General features: G+C 34.9%; 2 protein-coding genes across 2 annotated transcripts; both read right to left on the bottom strand.

Moving 5' to 3' along the window:
• Positions 1-507: 507 nt before the first annotated feature.
• Positions 508-6,919, bottom strand: LOC130967838 (uncharacterized). The gene is made up of 21 exons (XM_057892904.1): positions 6,653-6,919; positions 6,465-6,541; positions 6,004-6,081; positions 5,742-5,876; positions 5,590-5,640; positions 5,369-5,509; positions 5,136-5,258; positions 4,932-5,009; positions 4,607-4,696; positions 4,411-4,533; positions 4,055-4,138; positions 3,842-3,940; positions 3,574-3,759; positions 2,928-3,003; positions 2,686-2,789; positions 2,338-2,597; positions 2,125-2,211; positions 1,816-2,046; positions 1,578-1,656; positions 1,393-1,456; positions 508-1,043 (listed from the first exon to the last, which is right to left on the bottom strand). The coding sequence occupies exons 1-21, from the start codon at positions 6,741-6,743 to the stop codon at positions 934-936; spliced, it is 2,367 nt and encodes a 788-aa protein (XP_057748887.1). The 5' UTR covers positions 6,744-6,919; the 3' UTR covers positions 508-933.
• Positions 6,920-9,648: 2,729 nt separating this feature from the next.
• LOC130961684 (NAD(P)H-quinone oxidoreductase subunit N, chloroplastic) lies at positions 9,649-12,772 on the bottom strand. Its single transcript, XM_057887671.1, has 4 exons — positions 12,208-12,772; positions 11,670-11,786; positions 11,387-11,472; positions 9,649-9,995 (listed from the first exon to the last, which is right to left on the bottom strand). The coding sequence occupies exons 1-4, from the start codon at positions 12,631-12,633 to the stop codon at positions 9,935-9,937; spliced, it is 690 nt and encodes a 229-aa protein (XP_057743654.1). The 5' UTR covers positions 12,634-12,772; the 3' UTR covers positions 9,649-9,934.
• Positions 12,773-18,694: the final 5,922 nt, after the last annotated feature.

Below are 18,694 nucleotides of genomic sequence, written 5' to 3'. Positions count from 1 at the left end.
TAATGGTGGTTATTAGTCCTATAACTACTCTCTTTAAACTGAAAATTTATCCAGGGTCAAGATTCGTAACAAATAGTAAAATTAAAAAATTAGATAATTAAAACTTTTAAAAATATTAAACCATTTATACTTGTGTTGCATTGCATGTGATACTTTCAAAATTTATATATTTCTTTATTTTAAGAATTTAATTTTAATGCACTATCGTATAAAATATTTTACAATCATACAATTATATTCATTCTTTTTAATGACCATATACGTAATCAATGTAAAAAATAATTATTTTTACTGATGTAATATTATATAATTAATATATATGTAAAACTATTTTACACTCATAGTATATTAAAATTGAATAAATAAAAAAAGTAAAGAAAAATGAAAGAAATATAGTAATATACATAAGAATATAGTCCTAAAAATACTCGTCACCACTCTCATGTCAATGCATCATAGCCACATGTCAATTTAATTTTCAAAAGAATTTGGAAATTAATTTTCCAATTACTAAATTGATATTCTACGTGATCAAAACCTTTTAATATCAATACAATACGCAGTACTCCGTAGGGCTGCAACCACAATCTATATTGCAGCCTGTTATGGTTTTATATATAACACTACAAAATAAGAAATGAAATGATAAATTTAAACCAAAGAAACAATATAGTGACATATTTAAACAAACTCCCTTCCACTATAGAAAGATATGATACAAAACCGAATCAAATTCTAAACCAAAATCCAAATTCGGAAACATGTTTAAATATATCTGCTCACACACACAAGTGTGCACACAAAAATGGGGACTTAGTAGTCCCAAGAACTGCATCCACCATAGAGGTGAATCTGAACCAAAGCTTCATTCCCAATCATATACAATTGGCTTTCTTCTGAGTACCAAACCCATCATCAAAAAGGGCTCTTCTCTCATAGAGCATAGTGATGGTTGGGCCACCTTGGATATGCACGTTTGAATAGATTCATGCAAATAGTATCACGCTGTTCAAGAACCCCATTCAGTAGGCACTTCATTGCTCCTGAAACAACACAGCAGAATAATGATCACTGTCATTTAACCAAAAATTAAACAAGCTTTGAAGTACAAACTTCATCTACAATGTATCGATCGATTATAACTTATGTGAAATTAGGTGCTCAAGTAAAAAATCCTCATAGAACCCCAGGGAAGCATTTCTCCCATAATTCCTATTAATGAATAACAACATATTACAGTGGGGAAATTAAACCAAACACAGTCCATATAATGTGTCACAAACTCACAATTGAGAATCAAGATATAAATACTTTCAACCTATATAACACAATTAGCTTGCCAGGTGGTTTATTAGTAATTGATGGTAAAGGTTTCAAACATAATTAACGTACCATGTGTGCCAACAGGCTCTTTGATCCGTCCACGAAGACCACGCTTTGTATAAAGCTCTACAGGCTGCAATCGCCATAAGAAATCTCATTAGGATGACAATTCACCAGATACATTTTCGGACAGTTCACTTTCAATATTCTGCATTATCATTCAAAGAGAATCTGAAGATTCCAGGAACTCTCACCTTAAACCATTTAACGTCCTCTGGATTATAGAACATGTGTTTCACGGAGGCCTTGCGTTTTGATACTCTCTGGGGGTAACTGCACCAGGAAAATGATTAATTACTTCCAATCATCATCAAAATGTAAATTCTATCACTGTTGCACAGCGGTGAAATTGCAATAACAGCATTTCTTTGGAAAAGGTGTCAATCGCAAAAGTTATCAAATGGTTGATCTTAACAAAAAATATCAACATACCCTGTCAAAATAACCCGTTTAAGGATTATCCTATCGGGATCAATGGACTTAAGTGAGCCAACGGCAACCACAGCAGGTGCTACATCCTCTCCAGTTCTTTTTAAGATGATTGAAGGAAGAGGTGGAAATGATATAGGCGCATAAATTGAAGCAACTGAAAAGCGCCCAGGATGGAGAAACCTCTCCATCTTGTTCTTGTCTGTATTGATATATTCACTAGAGAAAAGTGGCCTGCAAAAAAATCATTATTACCTCTACTGTTTCCTAAGATCTATTAAATGACATGGTTGTTCAAATAGACTACCATACCTGCCAACAAATTGCCGAAACCCAACATGAAATAATAACTCCTCCTTGGATTTGATGGGCAAATCATATGTTTCGTTCTTCTTCACACTACACAACAAAAGTGACATTGGGTTGGTAACATTTCTCTTGAATATTCAGGAACGGTCAATATTCTAGTAGGCCACTAGAAAGCCCCAAGGTCGAAAACAGTAGAATGGTCAAGCACCAAAATACCTGAAGTGAAGAACGGATACTTTTGATTCATGCTCAAGCAGGCCACATGCTGTAATCGGGGTTGTCTTTCCAAGTGCACATAATTTTGAAGCAATGGCACTGGGCACTTCCCTGATATGCAGCCTAGCATACGAGCCAACTGGTATACAGTCATCCATGTTTTGTTGCTCCTTTGCTAAAGCTTTAGCAAGAACATGTTTTTGTGTTCTCTTTAAGTTATCAAATTGAAATATTCTGCCATAATCTTGTGGTAGAGATTCCTGATTTTCATTAAACAAGGTCAGATTTTTTTTGTTGTTAACTACAATGACTTAATTAAAAAAATTTCTCCAAAATTCATGCACGTACTTTTGGATCCCATGAAGAAGTCCTAAAGGACTTGAGTCCTCGATATTTTGCAAACCGTTTCCTAGCAGGAACATCCATTGGTGTATCCACTTCATCCGGGAATTCTGCATTGAAAAAACTAGTCGGTTATAAGCGACAAACATGCATACAACTTCAGCACAGAAAGACCAACAACTAATCAATTTTGCACCAAAATTGCGATTGCAACAAATAAATACTAAACAGAACAAAAAGAAAAGCACCCTCATCTGCAGCATGTGCTTCTTTAAGTTCCTTAAGTTCATCTTCTATCTTCTCTCTTGTTATATTATCTGCCTCCTGTAAAACAAGAAAAAAATTGAGTGATGATGGTCCACATTAGGATCTATTGTCATCATTTAACCCAAAATTTAAACTAATGGATAGCTTTTGGTTGGATGAACTTCCCACACAATTCACCAGCAGTTTGCAAGTTTACATGATACAACATCATGCTCAAAAATATTGATTACAGTATCCAACATTGTTTATATACAACAGAAGTGTCTTAATCAATAAAATTCATTGTACAACCACTTAATAATATATTTGTTCAGCTATTCTTATTTGGACTTTACAAGGAATGCAAAATCCACATAATAATTAGATACAATTGGGCAGTTGGATTGATCCAAGTCATTGTCTATAAATAAATTATCTTCTCTCATCTGTACATACATGCATTAAAAGAAATGTCTTTTGGAAATTCACAAAAAGTTATGCAGACAGCCAGCTGGTGACAAGCATTACCATACTAGAACTTCTTACTATATATGTGCACCATATAAACTATAAAGGAGACCAAAATCCATATTGATTACATATAAATGAGACAAAGGACAAGACAACCATTTGAGTGATGTGTCTTACCATCATCACTGAATCAATGTCAGTTTCTTCATCAGAATCTCCAAACCTAACCGATGCTCCATCACCATCAAATTCGGTGTACTCTTTTCCTTCTTGACCATCTTCGTTTTGATCCAACACCATACCATCATCTTCGTCATCACCATCTGACTCCTCTACATCAGAGCCATCAACAATCCATGCAGCCTAAAAACAAAAATAAAATCCAGGGATATTCAGTAAGCAATAATATAAAATAATCTAAAATATAGTTAAACCAAGTTAGGACCTGATATTCAGAAGTGCCTCGGGGAACAGTCCTCTTTCGTGTCTTCTTTTTCTTAAGATCTTCATCAGCCTTAGCAATTTCAGCCTCTGTTGGCCACGTCTAAGAATATGAAATGATGTCATATCCAAAAAAAGTTAATACATAAATAGAAGCAAATAAAAAATTACAATTTTTACAAATGAGTAATACTGGAAACAGAATTGCATTATCTACCTGCTCCCCAGCAAGAGGATCAGGTTCATTCTCGACAATTAAAGCTTCCTGTTTTTCAGGATCTGGAGCCAGACAACCAATGACCTAGAACATTAAAAAGGAGGAAAATCCAGGAAGAAGGCAAATAAGCAGATATAAATGGTTAAGAAAGAATGAAAGATCTACTTTAAAAAAGGAAGATCACAATATCTTGCATGAATAACAGCTCTTCTTTTTGGATGAAAAAAAGGGCCTGGGATACTGACTATCTCAATCCAAATGAATAAAAAAAGATATTGTTGCACATATTTACATTGACATGTTTACACCAATGGTTCTTAATCTATTAATTTTGACATAAAGATGGATGTCCATACCTTCACGTCATTCATTTCATCCAAATCCATTATGTCCTGATTTTTCCTTGAATTCAAAGGAAAAGGGTCCTTAAGAACTTCTATTTTAGACAATTGGAAATCTCCCGCACCTGTTACATGAACCTGACAAAATGAAAGTGAGATGGCAAATAAACCACAGCAATTATAATTGCAAATCCATGACATTGATGGCTACCAATTGATTCACTGAGAGGCTACGAGCACGAAGGTAGCCGGTTAAAAGGAGAGTGCATTTTTCTGAGTTGCCATCAGATGCTGCATCGACCTGTAATTCACGGTATACATTTACTCAATACCAAGAAATCCATGTATACTCATAGCAACAACCAACATCTGAATCAAATTACAAAAATGGCTAGAAAACATACATTTGATGATAGAGGGTATGAGGTAAGGTAGTTGAGTTAATACTCAACTAGAAAAATATAATGAATAACTCAAAATACGATTAAACAACAACATTAATCTTTTAAGAAAGACGATCAGCATGAATTCAAAACCTTTTGAGCCATGAGGTAAGGTCGTTGAGCTCTCCAATGGGGAACTTTGAGCCGCTGCTCTTTAAAGAGCCACAAGAACTGCAATTGTAAAAATAGAAGAAATGTTCAGCTTAGACCATCAAAATGAACTTACGTTTGACAATATGTTCAGTATATAGAATTATAAATTCAGAATTTTCTTGGAATAATGGATGAAATCATTACCTTGTGCAGCTCATCCTTGGTATCAGCTGGATAAAACTTACAATCCTCGGGAAATTCAGAGGCGAGACTAGATGTGCATAACTTCTTTAGTTCATTTCTTTGTTTCAGCTCAGTGGGAAGATCCTGGAGGCACAGAATAAAAGTTACCCCTAAATATTAACAACCAAATAATGTACAAACTCCTGTAAAAAATTACTTCATAAGTTCAGCACATAATATTAGCATTAACTTACTCGAATAAAGACAACAGTGCTTGGTAAGCCAAGAGACCTAAATACAGAAAGGCATTGATCTCCAAATGAATCAATGTAGTAAGAATCAGTCTCTTCAGATAAAGAATTTATCGAGGCCACAAAAGCCAGGAGATCAGCAACCTAAAATACAATGTGAAATGTGTCAGATATAAGCACCTATAGACTCATGGATTAAGATTTAAAAAATTAAACAAAAATACCTTGGCCATTTCCATACATGCCAGTAGATCACCATGAGGTGCTTTGAGTAGCTGTAGCATATACCAAAATCAAAATTGATCAATACCACAATATCCTATCCATCACATCATTACTAATTTCTGGGGGAAAAAGGGAAGGAATCCATTATTACTGTAGTTCTAGTCCGGTAATCAGAAGAAGCAACTGTTCCTGACGACATCCCAGAAGACGATTCTTTAGAAAGTAACGATAACAGATCATCATTGAGTGAATCTAAATCCACAGAAGCAGAAAGTCCAAAGAGAACCTGCCATAGTTAAGTATCCATTATACAGTTATTATTGGGGATGGAAGATGGAATACAATAAGCCAAGTTCAAAAAACACACCAACAAATGTGCAATTCAGTAGGACAGAGTGTACAGTTTCACTCACAATTACTCGAGGAGGACTTCTCGATCCACTGAGCTCTCTCTTTTCTTTCAAAACGGCAGCCCTCTTCTGGTCACGTATCTGTAAATTTAGCACCAAATGAGTGACTTTGGGGAAGAGAGTGTAGTGAGCATGGGAAAACATATACCCAAAAAGTTTTACACAAGCATCAAATATTGAATTGCCACATCAACAGAAACAGTAGTCTTAACCACACACCATCTCAAAAGTAACACTACAAACCCAAGCATTTAATTGGATGATACCTTTATATTGTCAATGTCAATGCATAGGAATTTAAGCGCATTGAAAAAACAAACTAATGGCATTATCATCTAATGCATTGTGATTGCAAAGTTACATAATTCCCTAAACCCTAAACTTTAATGGAAAAATAAAAAGCTCAATTTAGAGAAGCCTTGTTCAAATTACAAATTTACAAATATAATTAGAGAAAATAATACCATTTTATTTCGCTGAATTCTTGCGGCACGAGCTCCCTTGCCGACATTGCGCTCAGTTTTGACAACCGCAATTCTATCTAAACAATCCAATTGGGAATCCAAACACAAATCATGGAAAATTAAGAAACCAACAAAAAAAAGGGGGGAAATTCACCAACAACAACACATAACAATCAATTATACAAAACCTTTAACAGAGGTTTTATGAACATTGCGAGAATGTTTTGAGGAGAAGCGGGACTTGTGAGCCTTATTGACTTGAACTCGCGACCCTCCCATGGTGGTCGCAGATGCTAGTTTTCACACACAGTGATTCTAGGTTTGAAAGAAAAGCCAAAGTTTGAAGGAGGAAGCAAGTGAACGAAAAACAAAGGACGGCGGCGACGGGCGGTGGTGGACGCGCAACGGCGGCGGCGATAGGCGTAAGAGGTTTGGGTATGAGGAGTGGCGGCAACTATGAGTAGGGTTTTAAGAGTTTACGAACGTCACTCCTGTTTTATTAAATATATTAAAATTTTGTGTTTTTTATAAAAAAAAAAATATTTATAACTTTAATATTTAAAATATATGTTAGTTTTATTCTAAATTTAAATATACATGTATTTGATATATTAAATAAATCTTTTTGTATAGTTTATTTAAAGATGACATATTATATTTGAATTAAATTTTAAATAATATCACATTATTTTTATTTTTATGGAACTATAAAATATAAAAAATAATTGTATAACGATTCACATGGCAAAACTTTAAGAGAAACTGTTAACCAATTAATGGAGGACAAATATAAATACGTGACTGATTTTAAATTTTTGGAATGATTAGTTTGATTAAAAAATTTATTTAAGAATAAAAATGATGATCGATTCATTTTTAGATACTAATTTAACCATTAATTTTATATTTTATACCAAATATAATATAAATATTTAATTTAATTTCTGTCCCTTAGTCTAAGATATTGAGCCCAAGGTATTGAGCCTTCGAAATTCTTTAATCTGTTTTCCCTTTTTTTATTGGTTTGTTGCCAATTAATTTTTACGTGAACAAAAGTAATAAGCCTATTAATTCTCAATTGGTTTAGTTGAAGTGATTAATTTAGAATTTGTTTGGGTGAGCTTTTAAGAAAGATCTTTTTTTGAATTATCTTTTTTTAAAAAATCTTAGTAAAAGTAATTTTATGTTTAGATATCTCATGTAAAAAAATCTTTTTATCTATTAATTATATTTGTGTATAACAATATAAAAGTACTTTTTTGTTTATTTATTATATAAAAAATATTTTTTTTAAAAAAAAAGATTTTTTTTGTGACTGAAATAAATTAAACAAAGAAAAACAAAACAAACAAAACAAGGAACTGCTTAGATAGAATGGCAGTCCCGTTTAAGACTACTCTTAAACTCTTCCCAAGGTGAAAGAAGCTCCACATGCGAAAGTTGTAACTTCATCGCCATCTTTGCCATAGTATCTGCCACCGTGTTTGCATCTCTCATAATCAAACGAAAGTCAACACGCCAATTCCAATGCATGATATCTCTTATTTTGAGCACCAATGGATCAATAAACCCAAAATCATCTTGAGTAACAAGATTAAATGCTTCCACACAATCCGTCTCACAAATAACATCTCGTTGACCCACATCCCAAGTTAAGAGATATCCTCTCCAAATAGCAAACAATTCTCCTTGAAGAATATTATTACTCTCAATCATTCCCAAACACCCCCTTTGCCAACTCCCATTACAATCTCTAATAACACAAGCAAAACCAACACTATCACCCGAACCAAGATAACTAGCATCACAATTAATCTTAAAAGTACCAATGGATGGGGGATTCCAAAAACCATTTAGAGTAGAGGGAATGGACATACGTTGTAATTCAAAAATATTCCTAAGCTCATTTTCTGAAGTTAATGCCAGACAAATCACTTTTTCCGGAGGCCAAGTTTCATGGGGATTAAATATGTCATTATTCCTTACTCGCCATGTCCACCAAAGTCCCGAAAAGAACTTGAACGGATGCTCTCTGCTATGATACAAGAACCAGTTCTTCAAATCCAAAGGATGACAAGAAATATCCAACCTATGCCAAACAAGCTGAGCTTTTGGACAATCCCGAATACAATGTAAAACCGATTCCTGGCTAGAAAGACATCTTGGACACCTATCCGATGACGACATCCCTCTTCTAAAGCGAAAACTTGCAGTAGGAAGAGCCTCCTTAAGACACAACCAAGCCAAAAACTTATGCTTTTCCGGAACAAGCTGACGCCAAAGCCAAAGCCAATTCTCCCGCTCCTCCCAACCAAACAGTTGCTTACACAACCACAAGTAACCATTGCGTGAGTTATAGACTTTGGCAGCAGACCCACTCCAATACCAACCCACTTCCGGACCTGCTTGTTCATCTGGATTGTAAGAGAGAATATTACCTTTCAGATTTTGAGATAAAGGAGAATAAAGAGTATCCAAATGCCACCTACCAACCGACCAAATATCTTGTATCCGGAGATTCGAATCAGAAATGTAAACATAATCCATCTCATTAGATAACCGTCCTTCTCTCCTCCAGCTAGAAAACCAAAAATTATGGTTCAAATCTCCAATACACCAAGCAAACCCATCCTTCAACACTTCCCAAGCCTTGCAAAGACACCTCCAAATGGGAGAGTCCTTGTTCTTAGGATAACTAAAACAATCATATAGAGATGATCGGTACTTGGCATCCAACAATTGGACCCATAGCTTGTTTGGCTGCTGGAAAAAAGTCCAAACTAGCTTCCCAAGAAGAGCAATATTTACACAATAAGGATCTCTAATCTCCAAACCTCCATATTTTTTTGGAGTAACTAGTACCTTCCAACTAACAAGATTCAAAAAAGATTTTATTTTAATTTTACGAGTGATTTTACTTTTACTACTAGAAATTTGTCAAACACGTTAAAAAAATAAAAAAAAAGATCTTTTTTCAATAATATTGCCTAAACATGCACTTAGTCAGATCTTCAAATAGCTGAAATTGAGAGAAAAAATTAGAATGAACCCACGTGATTTCCAATACTACAACATCATAATTATAGTTGATTAAGCATGATTATTGCATATAATTTTATAGCTCGTCCCTTTTTGGTGACTATTATAGCTCATCCATTTGAACCACCACCCTTCAATCTTCACATTTGAGGTGCAAAATAATTTGTTTTATCATTCATAAATGTGCACAATACTTGCATGAAAAATGTTCCTAGTAAATGGGCATACTCAATGAATACATAATGTATGTTTAGAAGAACATGTATTAAACCTTATTAAGAATGGTTGTGGAAGATTTAATTATATGTACAAGGAACTTCATTTTCCCTATATCCTTTTGTGTAGTGCCTTGGGTTCTTCAACCTTGAAGCCAAATTGATATGAATAATGTATTGGAATCTTGAAAAGTTGGAAAATCATGATTAGCAATATCAATCTTCAGAGGCTGTTAAGCCAGCAATTTCTTTAAGTGGCTTCCACATAAACTTTCTCCTAATCATTGACATAAACATGACAAGTTAAGCAAATTCAATTCATAGGAAACAATTTTTGCAGCAAAAAGCATGGCAATTTCTAAAGAAATCATCTAATCAAGAAAAAAGATTAAAATTGAAAAAATAATTAGGATAAAAAATGACTACACCTTATTTCTCAAATTAGAATTGGCTACTTTGATGAAATAATTAGGGGGTGTTCATGAATCTGATCGTATCCGCAGATCCGCGGTAAATATCCGCATCCGATCCAAAAGCTGCGGATACGATCCGATCCGCAAATTGATCGGATCGGATCGCGGATATCTGCTCTACATCCGCGTATCCGATTCGCAGATCTGCAGATCCGCATAATAATAATTAAAAATAAATAAATATATATATATATATTTGGTATTATATTTACTTGTTTGTATATTTTAGTTAGTAATTATTATTCATATATTGTATTATTTTATTTTTGTTATTTAGAAAGAGTTTGATTAAAAATATTTTAGGAATAAATAAGTTTAAAAGTATAAAAGAAATATTTTTATTGAATTTTTTTACATAGAAATATGATTAAAAAGAGAAGGTTTAATTATGCGGATATATCCGATATCCGATATTTACGGATCGGATCGGATCTAGCACTAAAAAGCGCGGATATCATATCCGATCCGATCCGATGAAAATTGTGCGGATCGGATCGAATTTTTGGCCATATCCAATCTGATCCGATTCGCGGACACCCATAGAAATAATATCACACTTGTCGTATAAATAAAAAAAAAAGAACATAACAATATATGAATATTTAGAAGTGAGAGTCAATTAAATGCTTAACAAAATCCAATAATAAAGGTTTATAATTCAACTATAGAAAAACATGTCAAATTCTAAGAGTAAGCATGAATTAAAATCATTTAGGGTGTGTTTGTTTATGTTTTTTCTATTTTTATTTTTAATATTTCTGTCTTTAAAATTTTATGAAAAAAACTAATAATAAAAATAATAAAATTATATTTTCTATTTTTACCTCTTTTTTTTTTTCATTTTTCTCACATATTTTTTATTTTTACCTCTTGTTTTTTGTTTTTTTTCACAAAATTTAAAATATAAAATATTAAAAATAAAAAAATAAACTCTTAAAATATGGTTGGTTTACATTTTTATTTTTAAATTTTAATATTTTCTATTTTAAAAAATGTGTGAAAAAAAAAGATGTAAAAATAAAAAATCGTACTGTCTCTTTTTTCTTCGTGAAATTATAAAAACAGAAAACCCTAAAAAATAAAAATACAAACCAACCGGACTCTAAGTTTCAAAATGTGCGTCTTATTTTTTATGAAAAAATAGCCTATATATAACGAGTAAATAATTAAAAAAAATAAAAATTGGAAATCCTACCAGTTTCCACATTCAGCAATGACTCTCACATTAGGGCGAAGAGTTGGGAGCAGAGCAAGGAACTGCAATTCTGCCTTGGAGAGAACCTGTTATAGCCAAAAACTAAATTCACATAGAGAATTTCTTAATGGAGCTTGGAACACCATGTGCAACTATATATTATACTTGAAGCTATTAAGAATAGGTCATCATCTCTTAACAAAATCTTTCTTTCTTTTTTTTTTTTACACAAATATATAAAGGGGTATATTAACATGAATAAAACTGTTAGAATAATCCACACCTTAGCTTCAATTATCCACACAACTAGTCCTTTGGCCTTTGGTGGAAGTGCTTGTAATCTGTAATCAACTTCTGGTGGGAAATACCATCTTGCTATTGGTTGCTTCCCAATATGAGGCTAAACATTCATATCCAATCTCAACATTAAACAAAATATTAAATCAAACACATTTTCAACTTTGACGTAAAAGAATATCAAAATTCTAGTGTAAGTTATAGACATGTGTTATATTAGGCAGTTTAATTTTTCATATCAAATTATATCTAAACATTTTTACCTATTATTTTCACTTGTTAATTAGTAATAAAATCGTACATTTGTATATCAATTGTAATTTTTCTTTGGTCACGAAATTTGCAATTATAATAACGACTATATGTACAAAATAAAGGCAAAAAAACTCTTCATATAAAATTGTTAGTTAAAAATCATTAGATTAATTGACATATTTGACAAAATTATTATCTTACAATTTTAAGCTAACAATTTCACATGAAGATAACTATACGTGAGTTTCCACAAAAAATAAAACACTTACCGGACAAACCGGGTAAACCTTGGTGAGGGTGGTTTCAGGGTCGCCAAGGCCGCGAGCCGAGAGGTCAAGAAAGTAGTAGCCTTGTCGCCGGAGCCGGGACAAGTACCGGCCTTCATAACCACCTTCATGAGGAGAGTAAATTGCAAGTGCTTTGTGTTCTTCAACATCTGAAAGCCACTTTCCAAGATCAAGCTTCAACAAGTCCCCTCCTATGAAGTCCTCTATACCAATTCCATTACTACTACTACATTTCACACCAAAATTTACCATTTTGCCCTTGTTGCCAACTCCACCATGTTTTCTTCCTCTCCAACAACAACCCATCATCACCCCAACGGTGTTATCATGAAATTTGGACATTGTAACACTGAAACATTTTGGTCCTCCATAACCATAATAACTCAAGCTAGCAACACTGCCTAACATTTTTGTGCTAAAGATAAATAATTAATTTCCTTTTTCAATGGGGGTTGAGAACCATTGTGTTTTTTTCTCGGTGTGATGTAACATGAAAGAGAAAATATATATTATTGGTTAGAAGAACAAGAGTTTATGGCAAGATTATATATGGTGTGTGGTGTATGGTGTAGAAATGAGATAAAGTGATCAATGGCAGTGGATTTTTGTCTTTAGTGAGTTGTAACCTTTAATTTGATTGTAGATGGAGCCTGGCTTCTTTGTGAATCCTTATTCCCTGCCATTTATTTTCTCGGATGAATAATAATAATAATAATAATAATAATAATAATAATAATAATAATAATAATAATAAGTACTTATACTTTTAGGATTTTTTATATAAATTAAATAAATGTACTATTTACGGATATAAATAATTTTCAGCATTTTTACCAAAGCACATCGTATTACTTGTTTTGTTTACACGGTAAACGAGTTAATTTTGAACGTGTAAACGAAATAAGGTTGAAAATGTGGCGACCGTATGACGTTTGCATATATGTTGTGTAACGCTCCTATTTCGTTTGTAGTGTAAGCAAAATACATTCAACATTAACTCGTTAATAATGTAAACGAATAAGAATAGGAACACCTATATATATGAGTTTCGTTCACAGCACCACCAAAACTAAAAAACCTTTCATTTCCTTCACTTTTCTCCCATTTTATCCTTCTGTGATCAAACCTATGAGTCACCTAAAGATTATGGTGCGCGCCGTTCAGCCTAATGTAAACATTAATAGGCTGAACGCCATGTGACACGTTATCAGAGCAGAAGACTTTGAGGTTAGTCTTGTTTTTCATTTAATATTTATGTTAAATATGAAATATGTTGCCATATTAGTTCTATACTAAGTTCAATAAAAATAGTATGCAATAGATATTAGTTCTAGCAATATATTATTGTAAGTGGTTTGAAAGATCTAGTACGATGTTAAAAGAACTTTGATATGAATTTGGTAGGTAAAAATTTATTTGAGTTTGTTTTTAATAAACTTAGTTATAAAAAAAAGGTTACTTAGATATATTGAAAAACTTAATTACGTATGAATATGTACCTTATAAATTAGATGAAAAATGGACGATGTTATTATTTGTTTACTTTAAATTACATAGACGTTCATCAATTTAGTTACTAAATTTTTATTTGGATATTTTAGATTAAATTTAATTATTAGACATTTGCCAATTTAGGTACGATTCTGTAATAGCCCATATCACTCGTTAGTATCATATTGTCCGCTTTGGCGCACAAGGCCTCATGGTTTTGTCTTTGACGATAGGAATGATAGCTGAAACTCCCCACACTCACACGTCAAAATACGTCATGCTAGGAAGAGGTATCCACACCCTTATAAGGCATGCTTCGTTCCCCTCAACAACCGATGTGGGACCTTACAATCCACCCCCCTAAGGGAGTCCAGCGTTCTCGCTGGCACATCGATCCGGACTCCGGCTCTGATACCATCTGTAACAGTTCAGGTCACCCGCTAGCACGATATTGTCCGCTTTGGCGCATAAGGCCTCACGGTTTTGCTTTTGACGATAGAGATGATAGCCGAAGCGCAGCCTCCCACACTCACTCGTCAAAATACGTCATGTTAGGAAGAGGTATCCATACCTTTATAAGGCATGCTTCGTCCCTTTTTCAACCGATGTGGGACCTTACAATTTTTGTATTTAGATTTTTTATTTAAATTTAATTATATACACGTTTATTGATTTAGTTATGCATTCAATAAGTAATCGTTTTTATTTAAAAGATTTGAAAGTGCAGATGACATGTATGTTTAGTTATTTATTAACTTCATTTTATAATTTAGTTATGTAAACGTGTGTTGGTTGGACGGAATTTTTTAAGGTTAAGTTAAAATAATAATTAAGTTAATTTATTCTAAATAAATAAATTATTAGAATTATCTAATATGAGGTTTTTATAACTCTATAGGTTGACAGACTCCTGATATTAAGTTTTTATTGTTTACCAGCTGGGTCGTCTATTTCTGCCCATGAGAGTTAGCCATAGACTCTCACCACCAGACGCCATTCTTCCCTACCTGAGGGAGGCTGGATTTGGCGACGCAGTGCCACTGAGAGACTTTGTATTCGACAACTCGATGATCACAGCGTTTGTTGAGCGTTGGCGTCCAGAGACCCACACCTTTCTCATGTCATGGAGTAAGTGCACGATTACACTCCAGGACGTCGCCTACCATCTCGGGCTGCGAGTTAACGGTGAGCCCGTTGGTGGTTGCTTTTGCAACTTCCAAACTTAGTACCACACCAGGGCTTGGGAGTTGGTCGAGTGTTTACTTGGTGCCAAGCCTCTTGCAGTAGTGCAGCAAGGAGCGCAGAAGAGAGAAGCTTTCTCGCTGAAGCTTACATGGCTTCGGAAACAGGTCCGACAGATGCCACTGGTTACCACCGATCCGGACACCTTGCGATAGTATGCAAGGTGCTACATCATGTTGATGATTGGGGGATACCTACTGATGAGCGGATAATTTGTACGCTTTTTGGCATTATTTTTAGTATGTTTTTAGTATGATCTAGTTAGTTTTTAGTATATTTTTATTAGTTTTTAATTAAAATTCACTTTTCTGGACTTTACTATGAGTTTGTGTGTTTTTCTGTGATTTCAGGTATTTTCTGGCTGAAATTGAGGGACCTGAGCAAAAATCTGATTCAGAGACTGAAAAGGACTGCAGATGCTGTTGGATTCTGACCTCCCTGCACTCGAAGTGGATTTTCTGGAGCTACAGAAGCCCAATTGGCACGCTCTCAACGGCGTTGGAAAGTAGACATCCTGGGCTTTCCAGCAATATATGATAGTTCATACTTTGCGCAAGATTTGATGGCCCAAACCGGCGTTCAAAGTCACCCTCAAGAATTCCAGCGTTAAACGTTGGAACTGGCATAAAACTTGGAGTTAAACGCCCAAACTGGCATGAAAGCTGGCGTTTAACTCCAGAAAAGGTCTCTACACGAAAATGCTTCATTGCTCAGCCCAAGAACACACCAAGTGGGCCCGGAAGTGGATTTTTCTGTCATTTACTCATTTCTGTAAACCTTAGGATACTAGTTTACTATTAATAGGACCTTTTGACATTGTATCTGGACCTCATGACATTTTTACACGTCTTATTGTATACTTTCCACGGCATGAGTCTCTAAATCCCATGGTTGGGGGTGAGGAGCTCTGCTGTGTCTTGATGGATTAATGCAATTACTACTGTTTCTTATTCAATCATGCTTGCTTCCATTCTAAGATATCACTTGCTCTTAACTCGGATGAATGTGATGATCCGTGACACTCATCATCATTCTCAACTATGAACGTGTGCCTGACAACCACCTCCGTTCTATTTTAGATTAAGTAGATATCTCTTGGATTCCTTAACCAGAATCTTCGTGGTATAAGCTAGAACTGATGGCGGCATTCAAGAGAATCCGGAAGGTCTAAACCTTGTCTGTGGTATTCTGAGTAGGATTCAATGACTGAATGACTGTGACGTGCTTCAAACTCCTAGCAGGCGGGGCGTTAGTGACAGACGCAAAAGAATCAATGGATTCTATTCCGGCCTGACCGAGAACCGACAGCTGATTAGCCATGCTGTGACAGAGCATAGGAACATTTTCACTGAGAGGATGGGAGGTAGCCACTGACAACGGTGAAACCCTACATACAGCTTGCCATGGAAGGAGCCTTGCGTGTTTGATGAAGAAGACAGTAGGAAAGCAGAGATTCAGAAGATGGAGCATCTCCAAAACCTCAACCTATTCTCCATTACTGCTGAACAAGTACTAATTTCATGTTCTTTCGCTTTTCACAATCAATCCTGATAATTTCTGATATCCTGACTAAGATTTACAAGATAACCATAGCTTGCTTCAAGCCGACAATCTCCGTGGGATCGACCCTTGCTCACGCAAGGTATTACTTGGACGACCCAGTGCACTTGTTGGTTAGTTGTGCGGGATTGCAAAAGTGTTATTGCAATTTCGTGCACCAAGTTTTTGGTGCCGTTGCCGGGGATTGTTCGAGTTTGGACAACTGACGGTTTATCTTGTTGCTTAGATTAGGACTGTTTTATTTTTGTTGGTTTAGAGTCTTTTATTTGAGTTTAGTTCTATATTTTAAGTTTGGTGTCTTCTTGTGTTTTCCTTTTTTTGAAAATTTGTGTTGGATTTTCTAAAAATTTTAAGTTTGGTGTCTTTTGTGCTTTTATTCACTTAAAAATTTTTCAAAAATTTGTTCTTGGTGTTCATCTTGATCTTCAAAGTGTTCTTGGTGTTCATCTTGACATTCAAAGTTTTCTTGTTTGTTATCTTTGCTTTGATCTAAAATTTCTAAGTTTAGTGTCATTCTGTTGTTTTTCTCTTTCCTCATTAAAATTTAAAAATAAAAAAATATATCCTTTCTTTGTTTCACTCATAATTTTCGAAATTTTGCATTAAATTAGTCAAAGATTTTCAAAATCATATCTTTTCAATCATTTTTATTTGCAATCATATTGATGAGCGGATAATTTGTACGCTTTTTGGCATTGTTTTTAGTATGTTTTTAGTAGTTTGAGTTGAGTTTTTAGTATATTTTTATTAGTTTTTAGTTAAAATTCACTTTTCTGGACTTTACTATGAGTTTGTGTGTTTTTCTGTGATTTCAGGTATTTTCTGGCTGAAATTGAGGGACCTGAGCAAAAATCTGATCCAGAGACTCAAAAGGACTGCAGATGCTGTTGGATTCTGACCTCTCTGCACTCGAAGTGGATTTTCTGGAGCTACAGAAGCCCAATTGGCGCGCTCTCAACGGCGTTGGAAAGTAGACATCCTGGGCTTTCCAGCAATATATAATAGTCCATACTTTGCCCAAGATTTGATGGCCCAAACCGGCGTTCAAAGTCACCTACAGAAATCCCAGCGTTAAACGCCGGAACTGGCACCTAAATGGGAGTTAAACGCCCAAACTGGCACCAAAATGAGAGTTAAACGCCAAGAAGAGTCTCTACACGAAAATTACTTCATTGCTCAGCCCAAGCACACACCAAGTGGGCCCGGAAGTGGATTTTTATGTCTTTTACTCATCTTTGTACACCTTAGGCTACTAGTTTTCTATAAGTAGGACCTTTTACTATTGTATTTGGCATCTTCGGACATCTAGTTCTTAGATCATTTGAGGGCTGGCCTCACGGCCATGCCTAGACTTTGTTCTTATGTATTTTCAACGGTGGAGTTTCTACACACCATAGATTAAGGTGTGGAGCTCTGCTGTACCTCGAGTATTAATGCAATTACTATTGTTCTTCTATTCAATTCCGCTTGTTCTTTTACCAAGATATCACTTGTTCTTCAACTTGATGAAGGTGATGATTGACACTCATCATCATTCTCACCTATGAACAAGGTGACTGACAACCATTCTTGTTCTACAAGCATCCGAGGCTTAGTGAATATCTCTTGGATTCTTCGGAATCTTCGTGGTATAGGCAGGACCTGATGGCGGCATTCAAGAGAATCCGGAAGGTCTAAACCTTGTCTGTGGTATTCTGAGTAGGATTCAATGATTGAATGACTGTGACGTGCTTCAAACCTGTAACCTACTGGGCGTTAGTGACAGACGCAAAAGAGTGATTCTATTCCGGTAGGGGAGGGAACCAAACCGGTGATTGGCAGCACCGTGACAGAGTGTGTGCATTAGCTTTCACTGCGCGGATGGGAGGTAGCTGCTGACAACAGTGAAACCCTACACGAGCTTGCCATGGAAAGGAGTAAGAAGGATTGGATGAAGACTGTAGGAAAGCAGAGAGACGGAAGTGAAGGCATCTTCATATGCTTGTCTGAAGCTCTTACACCAATGATATACATAAGTATCTCTATCTTTATCTTTATGTTATTTTCGTTCATCATCTATACCCATTTGAGTCTGCCTGACTGAGATTTACAAGGTGACCATAGCTTGCTTCATACCACCAATCTCCGTGGGATCGACCCTTACTCGCGTAAGGTTTATTACTTGGACGACCCAGTG

The sequence above is a fragment of the Arachis stenosperma genome, chromosome 1, assembly GCF_014773155.1.
Source record: "Arachis stenosperma cultivar V10309 chromosome 1, arast.V10309.gnm1.PFL2, whole genome shotgun sequence".
Classification (NCBI taxonomy): domain Eukaryota; kingdom Viridiplantae; phylum Streptophyta; class Magnoliopsida; order Fabales; family Fabaceae; genus Arachis; species Arachis stenosperma.
Note: the sequence above shows the minus strand (reverse complement) of the source record. Positions and strands in the feature narration are given on the sequence as shown.